We start from the raw sequence: 20,474 nt of genomic DNA, 5'->3' as shown, positions 1-20,474 counted from the left end.
TTAAGAAATGAGGTATCAAACTGATTAATTAGCTCATTTCCTTTGAAAGTTGTGTTTCAATCGCTTAGCAGAGTTGTACTTGAAAGTGCTGGAATATCTTTCTTAAATACAGGCATCTGTACAGTGGGCATGAGTAAATATCTGTTAAGGCAAACTGACAGAGCTGTTTCCTGTTAGATAGCACTGGTACGAGAACAGGAGTACAGGTTAGCCAGCCCAACGGAGACAAAGCTTGGGAAATGCTACAAGGAATCACTCAGTCACAGTCTGCCTTCCTCTGGCTCTGACCTGCATCCTCCTTTCCTGGCATCAGTTTACTCTTGACTTGAAACAACTTATTGATCCAAATAATGAACTTTTTTTTCATAAAGAGGGTGAATGTTGACTCGGAACCAAATGAGGAGAGGCAACTCATTTATCTGTGCCTTAAGCTAGCTTTGAAACCAGGAATCTTGCTGGAAGACTACTGGACTCACAGCATTCTGCCACAAATCCTCTCTGCATTCTCTGGAAACAGAAGGATCTGTATAAGCTGGTTGCCTCCATCAGACACAGCAGATAGGCCAATTTATAGGAGAGGTATGTCCTAGTACTACAAGACAGAACTCAGTCCTTGATGTTTAACCAAAAATATATCAATGTCGCCAACATAATTAAATGATCAAGTTCACTCCACTTGCTGGAGATTGGCTGTGTGATATGTGATATCCACATATCAGAAAAGCCTTCAAAGTTAGTTCAGTGAGGTCACACTTCACAGAGCCAAAGTAAAGCTACTGACAGGGGATATTACCTATCCCAGTGCTTTGTCATGCATAGGAAAGAGTGAAGGACAGCGTGGACAGAAGTAGGAAGGGAACAGGCCTCCCCTGTGTGGGCCTCCCTCCCCCAGCTATTGTGGTGAAAGCCTCAACTAACAGCCAGGCAGTCTGTCCTTCAAAGCCCTGGTATACTAGTAGCAGTGGTCACTTAGACATACAGCACTACCCAGCCCCCAAATGCACAGGAAGGCTACACAGTACCTTCATGCTCCACTCCAGGTACAGACAGATCTTCTGTTCCTTGCCAGAGGATTTTCCCTGTTTCTGCATCCCGAAGGTTCATCCAATTTCTGATTGGGAAGCAATTAAGGAAAACAAGCCATGTACATCCCTAAATACTGAATCTACTCTTCTTTGCTAAGCCCTGGATTAGGCCACTCCAGCTGAGTTACAATAATCTTTTCCAATTCTCAGGAGACAAGAGATGCTTTTTTTCCTAGAAAATAAATCAACAAACCAACCCTTGACCAGGATGAATGCAACAAGAGTTGTATACTCACAGATTCAGTTTTCCCTTTAGACTGAAGCCTGTTAACCTCATTTATCATTTTCCATTGCTTCTAAAGGATAAAGGCAATGCCACTGTGCTGCAGAGAAGCAAGAACATTACTAACAGTAACAGATACCTCTACACAAACAAGTACTGTTCTCTATTCTCCCTTTCTGAGATTAAGAGGAAAAGGAAAAAAAAAAGTATTTCCTATATGACATTAGCAAAAGAGTAATACTAGATTGAACTTGTTTTCCTAATTTACAAAACATAGGATCAATAGTTGTTCTACTGTTGTTGACTTGGTAACTCCCACTCACTGGAATTCTTCAGCTGCTGAGCACTAAGCAAAGAGAGATACTCCCTTCTTACTCCTATTAAGTGAGGCTCTGCCAGCTTTCAAAAAACCTGGGATCAATGAATTAGCTATGAAAGTTATGAAGTATGAAAAACTCAAATTATCAAAGGGATGGTTAGTAATGATCTTAAGCATTCCTTTGAAAAATCTCATTATATAACTCAGCTATTTACACATCAGAGTAAGGAGTCTGCACACCTGTCCAATACCATTTTGAACAGGGATATATCCTTCAGGAAGCCCAAGGCCCCGCAGCAGGCTTCTGCTCCACAGCTTAGAGTGGCTCTGAGCAGTCACCAGTATAAACACAAGCAGTCTAAATAAAGCAGGATCTGTGAGATCAAGGCCACGCAAATCAACTCCTTTCTGGGGGCAAGGCTCCACAGGCATTCTTTTGCTAGTTTGTGGCACCGCAACCTTCGAACTCAGTACTTTCCAAACTTCCACAGCAAGACAAGCAGCAGAATCTAAAAGGACAGGGGAAAAATAGTAAAAACAGACCTTTCAGTGCAGCCTGGCAGAAAGCCTCTTGGACAAGACACTGGAAACTGTCTGGGAGAAGGGGAGGCAATAGCTGCTCACGGAACTGATGACTGGGAAGGTAGAGCGAAAGGCAGTATGGACTTTGACTTAGGAATAAATAGGAGCTGTCAGAGATGTGCATATATAATTCATTCTCTGACATACCCAGTTTCCATGCGGACTCACACAGACTCTTCACATTGATCATATTTTTCCAAAGGTCCAGGGAAGAAACAGATCCTTTAGCAAATTTTGTTTTACATGGTAATGTGTTGTAAAATTATGTCCATGGAGGAGGGAAGGGATGATGGCTGCTTCAAAACAGCTGTGAGGAGCCTTTCCCTTTCTGAGGGCTAGCCAGACTTCCCGAGTCCCCTGAAAAGGTGAGGGGGGAGAAGAAAGGGGGACATGTGTATATACAGGGCATGTTTACACAGGCATGGCCTTACAGCTTCCAAAAACTAGCAACAGCTTGGAGTGCAGGCAAAGGGAGTGTAGGCAGTCTGCTCATGTCCTTGTAGACTTGTTCTAAAACACATCTTACTGATCATTTGATTTGGGATTAACTCAGGAATAAAAGTGGGAGAAGTCAGAAAACACTATCCCTGCAGGACCTGTATGCCACTTCCACATCCTGGCAGAAAACTGGGACGTGGAAACTGTTCCTCAGCTACCAAACTTTGTGAGAGACTGGAAATCCACAGCTAAAAAGCCTCATGCCGATGGCAAGAAAGGTGACTCCCGTTATCTTCAGGACCCCAAACCTCTTCCTTACCTCTGTGGCTGACAGCTAGAAGGCTTCAGTGGAGCAGAGGGAGACTGGGCTGCAGGCAGGATGTCGGGGGGGGAGACAAGCAGCAACAGCACGGCAAGAAGAACCTGCAGCAGGGCTAGGCACCTCATGTGATTGCTGGCTGGAAAAATCAAAGTCCCAAGCCAACGCAACTTGCAAGATGGAACCACCCCAACCCTAATTTAAAATGTCAAAGAACTCAGCATTTTTAGATATAACTTCCCACAGACAGACATAAAAACTAGCCATGGTGAAGCTACTTGTGTAGAAAGCAGTATGTCATCTATCAAATACCATGTACTAGAGAAAAACAACAAATGAGACAATCTGAGCATCTCATTGACAAGTTCATTTATCTTCACAACACCCTGCAATGAAAACGCTCTTGACTATTAGCAGTACAGTAATTCAGTAAATGGGGCACTTGATTATCAAAAACTTTTAACTTCAAAAAATGAGGCTCTTCAAAAGTGTTAACTTGCCATTTATTCACTATCAATTTCAGTAAGAATTAAAAGCTCACATGCCTGGCTGTAGGTTGCATAGTGCCAAGCTGAGCAGACAAGTGACTTCTGAACTGCAGACAGTACACTAACCAGAATGGCAAACCCAACATTTCAGAGAGAACTGATGCACCAGTACTCTAACTAATGGACTATCTTGCTTTTTTCCATCCTTCTCTCCTTCTTCCTTCCCTTCCCTCCCCTCCTTCTCCCTTTCCTTCTCTTCTCTTAAAAAAAAAAAGAAATCTTTAAAAAGAAACAGAAAGCTGAACAAATTTTCCTAAATCAAAATTTAGATCATTTGTAGAACCTACTGTAATGTAATAAAAGAAAAAAAAAGTAAAACCCATCAATAGCGATCTTTTTGGCAAGGGAATACTTGACAAAGCAGAAGCTGTACTGCTTACCTAGTTAGCAGCTTATTACACTATTCCTGTCATCCTGGACTGGTACTAGGACCATACCCTAGAGTGAAGAAAATGGAGATTTTGAACCAAACCCACACACACTGTTATCTTCTAATGTGTTTAATTGGTTTAAGATTCTTCCATCCCAGCATGAGAGATATTGTTACTAAAAATAAAAAGTGCTCCATCTTCTGAGCAGCAGTGGAGACCTGCAGGCAGGATGAAGAGGGCATTTTAAGTATTATCAAATAGGGGAAAGTACATTAATATGGTTTAACACAATTACTCTTTTTGAAGATGCTCATGTAGAGTTACTTGGCAGGGGTAGTTAAGGACAGCAGATAGAGGGCCAGGTAGCTACAACCTTGTGAAGTTAAGATAAATTTAAAAAGAAGAACAATAGTATTTCTCTAATTCAGTTTCTCATTCTAAAATCAGAGGAACACTCTTCCACCATTATATTTTCATTATCCTGGTTTGGGGGGCTTTTTATGGGAAACAATGTCTGATTAAAGACTCAATAGATCAAATACACTTCAATCCTGAAGGCAAGGAAGGATTAGGTAGAACAGCACGAGGAAGGGTGTACTGTTGATCTATTTATATACCATCACCTATTGGGTCAGCAAATCTTACATAAAAGCTTTGCAGTAGCTGGAAATTGATGTGCTTTATATACATGACATGAATTAGCTTCCTTATAGAACTACTTTGTTTAGCCTGATGAAGGGAAATGGTTCTGTATTTCCAAATCCAAGTTTTGTTGTCTTGAATGCTTCTGATCTCAGAATAGAAAAATTTTTTTTCCTTATCTGCCATAGACATCACTTCCTCCAAAGAAATCAAAATATACAAGCTTATCTTTAAATGTTTTAGCATTGCAAAGGATCTCCATGTATTACCACACTGGTATTTAAGAATAACTTTGATGGAAGAGGATGAGTACAAACAAAACTAATCATTTTATAGTATCATGGAGTTAAAGAACTTCTGCCCCAATCTCCCCGACTATTACTTGTACATCGCAATGTTTCACACTTTTTGAGTACCTCAAAAGCTGCAGTGAACGATAGGTGTCATTTCTTCCATCAAAGAGTGGTCCATTTTTATTTTGTTCCTTGCTGTCTAAACCATTCCAAAACCTCAGGAACTGCTGGCACTCTTACCTTTCATAATAAAAGCAAGCCTAATGTTCATAACTGCTCCTGGAAGGGAAACTCTTTTATCACCTTTGCTAGCTTTTTTTTTGTATGTGAAATGCATCATTAAGAACAGTTCACACATGCCAGGTGCAAACAGGATCTCAACAATTAGGAGGAAATAAGAATTGTCCTACAGGATAAATGACAAAGCAGAGCTGAAAGCCCTGAAGAATTCAGACTTATGTATTTCTGGCAGACCCAGTGAAGCTTCTGAACTGTCCAACCTTATTTCCAGATTTGACATGGTTGTGAAAAGCAGGCACAACCAGGCACTCATGATATGGGTGCACATGTTCTTTTAAAGAGTGTTACAGATGATAATAATAATCAACCTTTAGGGGTTGAATTTATATTCAACCAGAAGAACATCTGCATCTCATCTGTTTATTTTATATCAATAGTCTGAGGACTGAGGACCAAAATAAGTTATGTAAAATAACTAACAAATGATAGACTTAAGAAGTAGATCACTCAAATGGCCTTATGATTCTACCCCACTCATGCCATTCATCTTCTAATCTTCTGAACCTCTGATCTCACTTTTTACTGCAACTCTCAAATCCCTCTTCAACAGAATTCTTAATCATATGCTTAAATTTAAGCATGTGCATACATACTCTGCTGAATTAGGTCCTTGAGTTCACTCTGTTTGTACACAAAAGAAATGCTGCTGTCTTTAGTGTTTGATAAACCACAACTATAAATGTTGGCAGTGTGTTTAGCAAACAGGAGTCTTTCTTCCTTGCCCAAGGCTGAAATTCAGTATAAAATTGTATTTGAAGGAACTGAATGAGTGTCTATCCATTTTAGCTAATAATAAAAGAACTGAAAGAAACACACAAAATAGAAGCTATTCCTCAGACCTTACTGGCATCTACATAGCACTGCCGCCTTCTCCTGCTTGTAGACAGCAGCATACTCTCTTGGGTTCATTCCAGACTAGTCAGAATTCGTGCTATGGCAGCTCTTACAGGAGCAGGTTTTTTTTTTAGAACTCTGATATTATAAACCATCTTCTCTGGAGTTGTGCAAAAGATACAGGTTACCTGCTTCTCCAAACAACGCGAAGTGCTGGGGACTGGAAAGGTGCTCTGCTAAATCCTCAAATGGAAGGAAGACAATTATTGCTTCAAAGTACTCCTGACACTCTAGTATTCACCCTAAGAGAGGCTGCTTTTAAACTTTCCTGCACAGAACAAATTGCTGTGCAACAGAAGCCAGTGAAATTCAAGGATTAATGTGAAACACGATAAAATGCAGCAAAATCCACTCCAACCAACAAAGTAATTTCACAGCAAATTATGTAGTTGGAGGGATATATTTAAGAGCTATAGCATCGCAGCAAATAGCCGAACATGATAGCAAATACTTAGTAAACATTGTACTACTCTTCTTTTTACCTTCCCCCCCTTTCCCCAGCATCTTTGCCTGCAGATGCTGTCTGTATGGATCTTATATTGCCACAACAAATTTTCGTCTAACATCAGGCAGTTCTGGATTAAGCCATTCTTGGACCATCCTTGGGAAGACAGTCACACATACTACTGAATACCATGTCAACCTTACATTAATTTTAATAGAAAATGATGCTAACAGGGCAGAAGTTAATATTAGTACATTACACTATATTAAGCAGACTTTAAATCATTTCTGCTGTGCAGGCAGACAGGTCGTGTTGTCAAGCTATGGTATTCATTGCTATATGTCATATTCTCCCTGTGAGAACATAACAGAGATGCTCTTTGTGCCTTAGGTCGCCTTTCTGAAGATAAGCTATGTTCACACCATGAAAGCATTTCCTGGTTGAACCTCTTTATATATATAATCTTAGTGGCACTCACATTGAGGCACCCTGTAAAAGCCTACAACAACAAAGCAGCGCAGGTCAATTTGCAGTCAGATCAGCTGCAAAGAGATGCTAATCAAACTGGAGAAAACCATTTAACTTGGCATGCTTTGGAAATGCTGTAAAATCATCTTTAATGTTTGCCAATAAAAATTTTAAAATGCAATGGATTATCCAGTTTAACATCTGTGCCTTATGAATGTCTTAGGTTCAATATTAAATCATTATTCACTATTTTCGACAAAATGCACAAGTTAAGAGACCACTCTACAACACAGTGTGATTCATCTAGCAGAATGAGGCACAGCATTTGCTTTCTGTTAGTCTACCTCTAATTTTCACTCTTACCAGTTTACTGTTTGAAACTGTTCAGATTGAAATCTTTCCAAATTTTAAATATTTAAATCAGAATTTGTAGGAGGCTAAACAAAAGCAAGTATTCTTACAAAACCAATACAAATGATGAGCTCCAAAACTCTGAAAATGAGAAGTGTCCAGCATGGGCAGCAGGATGGGAGAATGTTTCATTTCTTCAGTAACAGACAGCGATATTGTAAATGAAGCCAGATTTCCATTTCACTGACTTTTCCCCTCTTCCTCAAATCAAAGGAGCAAAAAATGTTTGTAAATTTTTATGGAAAGAGTTGCAGACCGAGTGAGGTGAAGCTGAGGGCCATCAGAAGGGAAAAGGGCCAAAGAGAATACATTACAGTGGTTCAACACCTGTATTTGCAAGTATCTGAGCTAACAATGAACAGCACACCAGGCAGATGCAGATACCTGTGGTTTAAACATTTCTCTCTCTGTCCAAATGAACCTAGTTTTGTAGCTCACAAGGCTAACCTTCTTATGAATTCCAGCAATTTTTGTCGCTACTGAGCAACAGCAACCAATTTTGGCATCTACAAGCCGCCTCTGATTTCTTCACACCGAAGCAACAACGCGGGGCATTCCCCAGCAGCGCCTGTCCGCAGGGGGCGAGACGGCCGCCGCCTTGCCCCGACGCGGTGCAAACGGCCATCCGGACGAGACCTCCGGAAGAGCAGCACGTGCTGTGCGCTCCTCTGGTAAGCATTTCTGAAGTCAAATTAACAAGACTAACCACTTCTAAGCTCCAAAAGAAAATGCATATGATCTGAGATTCCTAAAAAAAGGAAAGTAAAAGGAAAAAGAAAAATGCATTTGCAGTCCATGAAATAAAATGTTGTTTAAAGTGGGAATAAGCTCTCAAATTGAACGGACATACAGAAATCATTAGCTTATGGGGCACGTTCTCCTGTCAGAGGGAACCAGCTGCCTTTGTGGCAGATCTGTGGAAGTGGTTTGTTTGATACTATTAGAAATTTATTTTGTTTCCTCTAGAAATAAATGCTAAAATGGTTCCTAGAACCAGGCTACAATGACAGAATAAAACCAAGCTGAAGCAATGTAGTGGTTTTATGCTGCTTTCTGCTGCCTATGATTTTTAGGCTTTTCTTTGGCTTCTCTGATCAGACTTGAGAGAATTCTTTTATACCAGTGCCTCAGCAGGAAAAATAACGTGATCACATCTGGAGATTGCTTTACATCTTAGGTAGTGAAACAATCAATAACTTAGAAAAACCAAACACTATTTGCAGGACCATCTCAGAAGCATGAACTGCACAAAAACAATTATGTTCTCTTTTCCAATGTGATAACACTCACTTCCTCTCCATCTTCCCTGCATTTTAAATGGATCTTGCAAATTAGCATGTTGGAAAAGCTTGAGCTCATGCTAAGAAACCTTTGAGTATTAACATAATTAATGTCATCAGTAATGTTCTGAGTTTGCAGAAACAGCAGGTGAATCAATGGGAATGATGTGTTCACTTGAGAAAAGAATGTGACCTTTAAAATCCACACAGCTTTATCAGAATGCAGTTTTATGCTGGATTGCTTGTAGCTCATGGGAAAGAACAAAACTGAACGTAGCTAAGGAGACAACTAACATCATATACACAAGGGAAGCGAAAAATACGATCAGAACATAAAACATGGGGACCGCCTTACAGAAGATGCTGCGTATATACTGAAAGGTGAGGCAGCTTGCTGGATAGTTTGAGAAGCCACTCCAAAGAACAGCATGATGAGAGAAGAGGCAATTAAGAGACAAACATCCTCCCTATTCAAATCTGGCTGTAAAGTGATTTTTTTCTAGAATGTTTATAATTAAATACTTTAAATGCCTAAACAATTTGGGGGGAGGGGGGAGAGGGTGTGACTCAGTTTGGCCACTCTTTAATTTTAGTATATCAAACAATTTTCCTCTTTGCAAGTGAACTCTAAAAGTGATTCAGCAGTAAGAACAACTTCATTTTGCCTGAACTACTTTAGAACATTCAATCACTTCAACATAGCTGAACTATTATGATAATATTTCAAGGCTTTCAGCAATAAGTGAACTATAGGGACTTGCATTGAAATAATCTATCAAGGGGTTCTGGTGAATAACTTCATTTTCATAGATGAGGTTGCAACCAGAAGCCCTCAGAGGAACTTACCTCCTTGTAAATCATTACAGCCTATTGTTCATTGCACAGCTGAAACACAGGGTGTCATGATAGTCATGCAAAGAAATTAATGGAATGAGGTATTCTGAATGCTGATATGCCTCTTTATTTTATACCGCTATTTGATTCATATTAGTTTGTTTAAAAAAGAAAGCTTGGCTTGCTTTCATTTTTTTTTTTTTTTTTTTTTTTTTTTTGTAATACTCTAGTACTAGTTTTTTTTAACATCTTAAGAGGATCTTCACCTTTCCCCATACTGACAGAGCTCACACTTGAGCAGAGAAACAAAGACTTCTTTGACAGAATATTTAAATGAGATAAACATGGATGGTGTTTTAATATAGTCTCACTTCAGTGACCTGAAGTACGGAAAAAAAATTAAAAGGCTTAGAAAAGGCAGTTTTATGCAGCACTGTTTGTGGCCAGATTTTTTCTTTGTTCCTTGAAGCCCTCTGCAATAATTTCTCTCTTGCGTGAAGTGATGTTTATTGAAAATGGCAGAGCTGAACATCAGCAGGTTCCCCTGCTGTTCAGGTGATCTGTCCTCTGAACTCCAAGCAACATCCGGGTCTGAAAGTGTCCCTCCGGTAGAATAAGCAACTGACAACACGAAAAGCCTGGATGACTTCCAACTGCCAGCATTTATGTTGTGACTACATGTTTTTTTCCCCATTAATATTTAATTTTTTTTTTCCTCCTTTACCTCATGGCTGCTCTTACAGAGCTCTCTAGTACACCAACCTCTTGATTTCCAAGAAACTACTTCCAATAATCCACAGGTTTAGCAGAATCGGATATTTTAGAAGAAGATGCAACTTACTGGATGTACTAATATATCACGTAATCTTAGAACAGATCTGCACATTGGAAATCGATGGGAGACAGCCTTTGGCATGAGCTCCTCCTCTGCACTTCCAGTTTGTACAGCCCTGCACTCCTAGTATCATCTACTCTGGGCCACCCCAGACAGAAGAATCCTCTCATTTAACTAGTCTAAAAGGTTGTCCTGTGGAATAAACAGCATGCTACAGCTGAGTGACCAATACGTTAACCTTTGATCGTTGTTATAATGGTATAGTTATTAGTTATATAACTATACATAGCTGTATACAACTAACATGTAGTTATAAATGAGTTACACAACTATGGTTACATTAATTATGCTATACATACACAGTTGCAATAACTGCATATTTTAGACACTGGGTAATAAATGTAAGAACTTGCCCTCAGCTACAAAATGAATCAATAAAAAAAAGGAAGGAGGAAATCCCCGGAGGTGTTTGGCTTCAAGTCTCATGCCTCGATAGACAACGCTGCCTCTCTCTCTGGACAGCCCGGAACTGTGCTCGCTGGCTAATGGAAATTCTTATTCCAACTTGGAAGGACCGTGCAGTAGCACAGACTGCTGCTATCATGCCACAGAACAGGTGCCAGAGGTTCCCTTCCCTCTGTGTTTTTCTTGCTTTTTGGTGGTTTCTCATTCACCCTAGCTAGAAAGTAGGGTAGTTCTGAATCACTGCCAAGCACCACTAATGAAAGTAGGGACAGGAAGGAAATAGGGATGAGTGGTTATAGAATTAAAGTGCTTTGTAGTGTCTAAAATGGCATCCTAAAGCAGGACAAAAAATAGATGTGCTAGCGCTGACAGTACTAGCAAAATGTTTCTAACTAGAAAAATGAGTAAACATATGAAGCATATCAACAATATTCTTATTCATTAAGACAATTTAAAAACAGCAGAAACATAAAATAAGAGAGTCATGGAGGAAAACATTGCATTTGTTCCTTTGCTTTGTTCATTTTAATTCAGACTGAGTCCCTGTGAAAATGCTTGATTTTCCTATAAATGCTTTTTTTTTTTCTTTTTAACTCTGGAATAATCAGGCATGTTTTGATGTTTTGAGTTCAGACATAGTGAAGTTCTTCAGTAAAGTCCATAAATAGTCATGTTTAATATCATAAGTTGATTCTTTGCTCATTTAAGACAAACTGTTAACTAAGGGGAAAAAACCATCTTCCTCACCCTAAAAACTAGAGATGCCCCTAGTACTTAGTTTCTAACATGTTTTTTTACACAAGACTATCTTCCACAAAATTTCTTTAAGTATAAAAGGGAATCCAATGAATGGGTGAAGATACAGCACTTTTTAAATGTATTCAAACTGTCCTCAAAATTGTCAGCTCCAGGAACTGTAGTACTAATTTTGCAAAATGCAGTCAGCAGTTAATCTCAAAGGACGAAGGCTTAGGATAAAATGCCATGGCTGTTCATTTCTGGCAGAGACGAGCAGGCACCATTTTGTACAAAATCACCACCCATTTTGTACCAAATGACATCCAGAGATTACCATCTAAAGCACTCTATAAGGGCTGAACCAATATAAACATATTTCGCTTAAGTAAATCCAAATATCACCTTCACTCTACTAGCACTCCCAAAATCAGACTCCTTGAATGTGGGCAGTCAGTGATGCTAAAGGCGATACGCTGGAGCCTTTAGTCTAGAGTGCTTAGTTTCAGAGAAAATGCCAAGTCTTGACATGCTTTGGTTAAAATATTAAAAATAAACTCTCCGATCGAGGCAGAGTTTTGCTTCCAATGATGCCCTACGACCAGCTCTACTACAAGAACCCACAAATGGAGCCGTAACACTGAGATATTCCATTACATGACTGTATTTTGGAACTAGCTGTTTCCATCTCACATAAAAACTCCTGAAGTCTGAGTGCAAGCAGGCAGCCGCTCCAGGAAAGCGTCCACCAAGTTGCATCTCGCCTCGTTTGCTTTTTGCATTACATTCTTCCAGAATCTGTTGGGATCATAGCCCTGGAATAAAATACTTCTGGGAAAAAAAAAAAAAAAAGTAAGCAGTTCAACTAGCAAGCTTTCCATTTAACCTGACTTAGCTTGAAAAAGCTTCCAGTAGTTCCATCCTACCAGGTCCAGCTGGGAATGGGAAAAGAACTTCAAACTCAGTTTTTCACTCATACTTCTACTGTTTTTATGCAATCTATTAACACATACAGTTTCACATTTTAGTGGGAAATCTCTGAAGTCTCAATATCTACCTTAAGCTGAACTCAGAAACAGGTACATTTGTCCTGATGGATTTCTTCTGTTTGTTAAGGATGTCTGAAAATATGCTAGCCTGATCAGATCAGTTAGCTCCTCATAGGATAATTACAACCACAAACACCAGACATGTTAGCAAAGATGCACAGGGTAGCTGTATACCTGGCACCCAGAATACAGGCTAATGAGGACAAGACAGCCCTGCACACAGCCAGTACACTTCTGGCAGATCTGAAGTGCTCAAGCTCCCTATGGAACCTCACCTGTAAAATTTTGGGCCTCTCCATTCTTTGGGGGACACTGCCCTTGCCTTCTCACTGCCAAAGGAGTAACTTCATATAAAAAAATATTGGCTATATTATTGCACATATACATAAAACAACATTTTAGAAAAGGATGCGCAAGTACTTAGGGAAGTCTCTGATAAACTACCTAACCACCTTGCAAAAGGGCAACTGAAGTTCTTGCTTGAATTTAGAAGAAAGAAAACTATAGGAAAGCCAGTTTGTGTGGAGTGCATTTTAGTTCAACTGAGATGAGCTGCTTGGCTTCCTAACACTTGTTCTATTTATTCCTCTACTACAATCTTCTCAGTGTGACGTCTTTAATGAGGAGATCACAACATCCTCTATATTGGCCAGGGAGATAAAGCAACACACACACACACACACACACACACACACGAGAAAGCAAGAGTCTTTGAGATGTAACTCAAAATCTCAGCATGCCTATTTGCCATAAAGATTCGACATTTAAATGACTGAATAATGTAAACCTTTCATTAATATTAGACTGCTGTTATGTGTAGGTATTATGGGATAAAACAAATTATTTCCTTTTTAAAATATGTTTCTTTATCTCTCTACAAAAGATGTCTGCTCATTTTCCCTAGGGATCCTTGTGTTCCCGAAAGATATGAATTTAATGGTGGAGTTGACAATGCCCAGCTGGCACTTAGACCACAAGCTAAAGAACAAGAGGTTTGTTTTTTAATTTTGTAAAGATCAACAAATACTCTGTTCCCTACTAAAATGACTACTGATATACAAGCCCATCTATTTTTGAACCAGCCAGTACCAGATTTTAGAGTATTTCTTTAAAAGATCAGTTGGTAAAACATGGACCCCAAGAACACAATGGAAGCAATTAACCTCATTTCATGCTCACATTTGTGAGAGACTGCTTTGGGGTAAGAAGCAGCAAGAGAGAAAAGAAGATCACAGATGAAACAAAAAGAGAGAATTTATCTCATCAGTACTCTGGCTGCACTACAAAGCAAGTACACAGAGCAGCAAGATTTTTTTAATAGAAAAAAATGACCAATAATTTTAGCTAGAACCGCATACCTGAATGGTCAGATGACCACTGGGATCAGAACACTCTATATTTAAACAAGTCTGTTTTAGATGCTTATTTTCTATCCGTTGTAAGGCAAACAAAGATGCCATGGAGGATGCATCTACCCTGATAAGGCAATTGGAACATAAGCCTGCAATTACTATAGTATTTTACATAAAGGCTTCCCTTTGAACATAAGTTCATTAATCCAAAGGAGGTCTAGTGTTGATAACTACTATTTTATTATGTTGCTGTACTCAACACTGCAAAAATTCTCTGGATTCTTTGTGTCTGTATTCCAAACTACTAAATAGAGCCTTCTATCTTTAGAGGACCTTTATTTATTCTATTTCCAGGGATACAGCAAGCACATGGCATGGTAGCATCCCTGAATGTCCATCAGTTCAACATCTGGTTCTTCGTATTACCATTCCTTTGGACTACTGCCCATGTCAAAGATCAGCACCAGGTAGTTCATACATATAAAATACATGTACTAACCTGCCATCTATGTTTGAAAAAGCTCTTATTATTCATTTCTATATTACTATAAATTAATATTAAATAGGTGACTAGTGTGTTCACTAAGGAAACAGTCCACTAGGTTGGTTACCACTCTTAGCTGGATATTGCTTGTTCAAGAATTTTACTGTAATGTATGTTGGCAAAAATATTCCACACAGAACAAACATTTTTAGTAGAATTCTTTTTATAAGGCTTCAGAAGAAAAAATATTTATAGCAGCTGCAGATCTACAACTTCTGCAAAATAAGGGAAAGATACACACAAGTTCTTTTAGACTGAACTGTATGCCCCTTAAATATGCCTTGGAGAAACACTGTTCTGTGGAGAACTAGAGGTAGGAGAAGTAAGGTTCCTTCCATGAAAACGTTCTTGCACAGATGCATGTGCTAAGAGAAGATAAAATAAATAGCTTGTTTACCACAGTAGCAGCCTCCTGCTTCCTCTCTTCCAAAGCACCCCTACTGGTACAGAGCAGAGAACAGAGAAACATGGTAACATGTAAGTGATACAGTGGAAATCGGCGCAGGAAGATCATCAGTTGTTTGCAGCATTTTAGTCTCAACGTTCTTCCCAACTGAACAGAACAAATATCTTGGCCATTCAGACTCTGAAACTTAAAAAGAGCTGATTTCAAGACCTAATCTCTTTGGAATCTCACTTTAGTTCAGTGGTGGAAAAGGGGTAGCAATTAATTTCCAGGATACTTTTTACGTAGTATTATCTATAATTTTCAGATCAAATTTTATACTTAACCTTTACTAAAGACATCAGTGGGAACACTCCTTCCTGTTAAATGTTTGGTGTAATACAGTAAATTGTTTCACTCTGTTAAAATGATAAGAAAAGGATTCTACTTGCTGAAGCTTTAACAAGAAGTAATGCTTCCACCGAGCAAGGAGAAAAAAAAAAAAAAAAAAAAAAAAAAAAAAGAGAGATTTCCAAAACAATCTAAAAAGGCTCCTGCATCATTACTGAGATTCCAAAGTTCCTTAAAATGTAATTTCCAGAATCTTCCTAACAGCTTCTATAGTAAGATTATTCTGTGTAACCACTATTATAAATAAAGCCTTCTTCAGTCATTCTATCTGGCCTAAAGCATTTCTTCAGATATATGAGAAAAACTAGATCACATGTGCACATGTGGAAACATTATTGGGATATTTTTTTCTTTTGAAGTTCAGCACTATGTCCATGAACATATGTAAAGCTGATAAAAACTACTATGCACAAAAAAAGTATTATTAGCTTACTGGCAAAGCAGTCATAACCAATGTTGCTGAATACTGATTTCTTCTCTCAGTAACAAGCAGCAGAAAGAAATCCGAACCCAAGGCAGTGAATACAGAGGCTCAGAGATCAACTACACGAGATCAGGGCTGTGAAGGCCTCCCTAGCACTTGTACGAACTTCCTTATAATCTTCCTTATGATTCAGATACTGATTACATCCCCAAATAAACCGATAAGAAAGTGATATATGCCTGCATTTGTAGAGTAATTCACTTGGCAGTTGTGATTTTGTTTGGACATAACGAAGTCTGTAATTGGATGGCCCATCTATAACAGATGGCACTGATGACGTTAGCTTGAAGAACTGCTTCTGTACATCCTTACAGCTCTGTTAGGCAAATTTGTTTTCACCTTCTCTTCCCCAGAATACTAGATGGACCATTTGATGAAGGTGTTCACAGTTCTGTGTCCTCTGGTAGCAGCTAGAAACGCACTCCTCCCTTCTCTACACACCATATGGGAAAGGTCAGATGTGTGGCCACATAGGAAAAAGAAGATAAACACAAAAGTTCACAACTTTTCTCTGTTCCTAGACAGAAAGTCCTGCCATTCACTGTCTATATTTCTGTTGAAGCTGATGATGCTTAGACTATTGTTCTTCTAAGGGATCAGGAAAAAGCACAAATAAATTTGCCTTCAAAGGCATTCTTTAACTTGTGCTGCTCAGAACAGATCCTAGGCCAGAGGAGAATTCAGTTACTGGCAAGTGAGGTTTCAACTATAGAGAACGACAGAAAATAACACCCTTGAGCCAGACTGTTTATAAAATCTTCTTTAAGGGCAAATCTGTAGCCCAGCCTGCACAGAGCCATGTCATGAATTCAGAGAGGTCTGTGAAAGAGGAGGAATTTATTTGTGCAAAGGATTTTAGGGACTCAGGGGTTTTCACTTGGCTGCGGAACCTTTCCTCTCTCAGTCAGCACTCCAAAGCCAAAAGTCATTATGTCTGATAGGTCCTACCTTCCAGGAAACAAGCTTGTGAGTTTTATTCTATTTGTTAATAGGCAAGTGTTCACACCACCAAAATCAACAGTAACAAAATCAACAGTAACAAAATCACTTAGCGTTTCTTGCTGGCAGCCTCAGAGAAGGTAAGACTGAACGCCCAGGCACTGAATCTCTTTTGCATTCACACGCTGATTATGTCTAAACTCTCCTTGCTCTGTTGAGGGAGAATTTCTGTTCCTCAATACCTTGTCAACACCATATTAATTTATAAACAGTATTTTTCACCAATGATTGATTTAACTAGGGACTTGTAAATGCACAGGAGTTAATTCAAATTAAGGCATCGGGTGAATTTAGAGTTGAGCAAACCATCCCTTATTTAATGCTTGCCTAGATGTTCTTATCTCCACTAAGTGTGCCCAATCCAAAACAGTTTGATCTATTTTTAAGTGACTTCTGCTGATTTGGAACAGGACACACTCATCCCAGAATAAAGGCATTCACAGAGGCTAAATCAAGTAGAAATAATTGCACTGGAGTAAATTTTAGGAAGATAAGCCCTCAGGTTCTACCTACATTAGAGCTTTTTATGGTAGTATAGCTACTTGTTCTTTGACACTTGGGGAAAAATGTACAGACACTGCTTTATCTCAGTGCAGTATATTTACATAGTATAGCTACACCAGTGCAAAATTTCCTGGCATAGACAAGCTCCATATTGCCCAAGCCAGTTGGCATAAAGACAGTTTGGATTTCTTCAGGGTGGCATTACAGCTCTACAAGCTATTTAGGAAAATAGGCCAGGCAATCAAACCTCCTTTTCCAGGTGAGCTCATATGCCTTCTCTCATAACTAATGGTAAAAAAAAAAAAAAAAAAAAAAAAAGAAAGAAAGAAAGAAAGAAAGAAATCTTGAAAAGATACTCTTTGCACAGCTTTCAAAGCAAACGCCAGTTGCAGCCTGCAGGGAAAAGGTGAAAGGAGTGCCACTGCTGCAGTATAGTTGTTAATTAGTCTATAAGGATTTGTGTTTATAACACAAGAGTGAAAACTATCTAATGCAACAGAAGTAACACCGGCTGAACAGTTTTCAATCTGATAGCAATACTCAGCATATCTGCACTAACATAAAAGTGACACCGGAATTGCTGGGGGGGAAGACACTCAGTATTGCTAGAGACAGTTTACTCTAAGAACTTCAAGCTTTTTAGAACCTCTGCACCTTTAATACTGTCCTGAAGTATCTCACACACAGCATATCCCTCAGGGTTTCAATCCGGTGTTATTCTGCAACCACGGATATATCCAGAGATCACAGGAGGTTCTCTGGGAAAGCAACTCAGTATCCCTGAAATATAATTAAGGAATTACATGGGGATTTAATCTTATCAAGATTTTATAGTAAAACAGTACTTAGCCCTGGCACCAATACTCTTCACCTAACGAACAAAATAAAAATTCAAATCAGGCAGAGAAAAAAGCTATGGCAAGCACTTTCATAAAGTCCACACCGACAAACGCTCAATCTCCTATTTGCTGACATGGCACAGCAGTGAAACAAGCCACTCTTTTCCTGGCATTAGTTTACTTCTGATATACAATCCATGAGGACAGTAATAGCTTGAATTTCACTGGAGCTACAAATACCTAGGCTTTTTTTAAGTTAGGCCTGAGTGCATGAAAAATAGGTATACTTAAGCCATGCAAACTGTACAGCCCTTATAGCCAGAGCCGCCATGACTGAACATGAAGATCATCTTCACTGCCAGTCAAAAACTGGCAAAAAAAAATGATTATGAACACTCTCAACACCAAGCCAGGGTAGCAAGGAAGGATGTGAATATTTAGGTTAATGTCAGCAGTCCCCTAAACTCACAGGACAAGGCTACAGTGAGAGCTGGAGGTTCTCCAAGCGACAATAGAAAAGCAGGCCACAGACTGGAGCTACTATAGTAGTTAGATCCCTGGAGCACTGTGCAAGTCACTGAAAGTATCATTTTGTGGTATCTTTTAGGAAAGTCTATTTCCTTCCTCTGCCGACAAGACACTGTTACTTCTCAAAGCAATGAACAATTTCCACTGACATGATACGAGGTTGCTATACAAATGAGAGGTTAGCAACCCATTTCAGTATACAAGGTATTAAAAACACAGGATACAAAACCAATAACTGCTACATGGGCCATTAGCCTAATGGCAAGGTTACATGCTGCAATAGAGATCAAACAATTCTTGATCTTCCACTTTCAACTGACAGCACTAAGATTTCTCAAGGAAAGCAAGTTCATTATCCTGTTTCTTCTAAGGAAGGGAGGAAAGCCTGCAGCATACAGCCCAAGTAGAGAATAAAAGAGATCTGCAAATACAGTCAGGAGAGAATGGCTGGTCATTGCACGAGGAAATTTATCTTGCAAATGGACCGGAGGCCATTGAAGGCAGAGGAAGAAGAGAAAGAGGAATTTACAGAGACTGAGACAGAACTCTGAAGAAGAAGGGCTCCATGTCAGGATTACTGTGCTTTTTTAGGAACCTGCTAGAATAGGAGAAGTGCTGAAATCAGCAACTTGGATTAGCAATTTGACAATTTAACCATTCCACCATTTTACGCAGTGCTAGGTAGTAAGTCAGTCAGAAAAGACAGCAAGTGGTTTGGAAAAGCACTATAACAAAACAGTAAAATTATAAGTAAAACTTAATTTCAGTTCTAAACTGGTTTAGAGTTATTATAGTATTATAAATATCGTTAATATTTGGTTGTAGATATTGTACTTTAATGTACATATGAGACCTACAGACATATTACTGTACTTATACGAAACTCCTCAGTATGTCAGTAAAGATCTCGCCAAGATGGAGATTCTGTACCCAAGCCAAGTGTCTATTTTAGCACCCACTGGAATTCAGGTCAAAAATACTACTGTAGGGATACTGAAATGACAAAAGTGCTGAATTGTATTACTTCCAAGTAATTACTGTAGCTTTCATTATCAAGAAAACCTACAGTTGTGTTTACACTGAGATGCGCATTTTAATTTCTTACTTTAACAAGCTTTTAAATTCTCAGATACTGAGATCTTATTTTTAAAAAGTTAATCAAAATTTATTGATGTCCTTTTCAGTTTGAACAATGAAATAATGTCTGCTAAGAAGACTATCATGTATAAATAACACCACCAGCTATAGTTCACAAGTCAGTTCTTTCAGATAACTAATTTTTACTGATAACTGAACTCCAATTAATGTGAAAATACCGCAACGTAGTTATTGAGAAGCTAGATTTACAGGTAGGTGGTATAAATACCGTGTTTTTTAAAGTATTAGTTTGCTGTTTCAGAACATATAATTACCTAAGCATTTATGTTAAAGAGAATGTGAAAGTTTCGAAGTTACACGCACAAAACTCAGAAAATGCCATAATTAACATCATCTGCACCCTTTACAGGTATGCCTACATCCCAATATAGTCTTTATGTATTTGAAATTGCACAATCTTTTTAAACATGCCTCTATCTCATTTACTGCATTTACTATTACAGAAAGGGCAAAACCGGGATCTGTCAATGCAACATTATTTAGTACTGATACTTCCCCGTACTTCAGGAGGAAAACAAGGAGTTAATGTTTTGTCAGTGGAACAAATGCAAGGGACGGGCATGACCTGTGTGAAATGTTTTCACCTGGTCTCTGGCAGGAGTGTGTTTAAACAAGGAAGAGGGCCCTGGTGAGGCAAGTATGGCTAAGAGCCTTGGGAGAGAGTGTGTGTGTGTGGCAAGAAGGGAGGAATGACCCAGAGCATCAAAGAGGTGAGCCTGTGACTTCATCTGAGG

The 20,474-nt window shown here is 39.0% G+C and overlaps 1 protein-coding gene across 2 annotated transcripts in view; it reads right to left on the bottom strand.

Moving 5' to 3' along the window:
* Nucleotides 1-20,474, bottom strand: part of PDE6D (phosphodiesterase 6D) — a 37,405-nt gene that overhangs the window by 7,394 nt on the left and 9,537 nt on the right. Inside the window, exons 1-4 of one of the 2 annotated variants that reach the window (XM_062582931.1) lie at nucleotides 3,895-3,911; nucleotides 2,967-3,105; nucleotides 2,020-2,136; nucleotides 1,023-1,111 (exon numbers count right to left, since the gene is read on the bottom strand). In XM_062582931.1, coding sequence (XP_062438915.1) covers nucleotides 1,023-1,104 — 82 coding nt within the window. In that variant the 5' untranslated portion in view covers nucleotides 1,105-1,111; nucleotides 2,020-2,136; nucleotides 2,967-3,105; nucleotides 3,895-3,911. Of the gene's footprint in view, nucleotides 1-1,022; nucleotides 1,112-2,019; nucleotides 2,137-2,966; nucleotides 3,106-3,894; nucleotides 3,912-20,474 lie in introns of those variants that run through there. The other variant, XM_062582930.1, reaches the window with a different exon arrangement.

Source organism: Rhea pennata, chromosome 9, assembly GCF_028389875.1.
Source record: "Rhea pennata isolate bPtePen1 chromosome 9, bPtePen1.pri, whole genome shotgun sequence".
NCBI lineage: Eukaryota > Metazoa > Chordata > Aves > Rheiformes > Rheidae > Rhea > Rhea pennata.
This window is presented reverse-complemented; position numbering and strand designations above follow the sequence as displayed.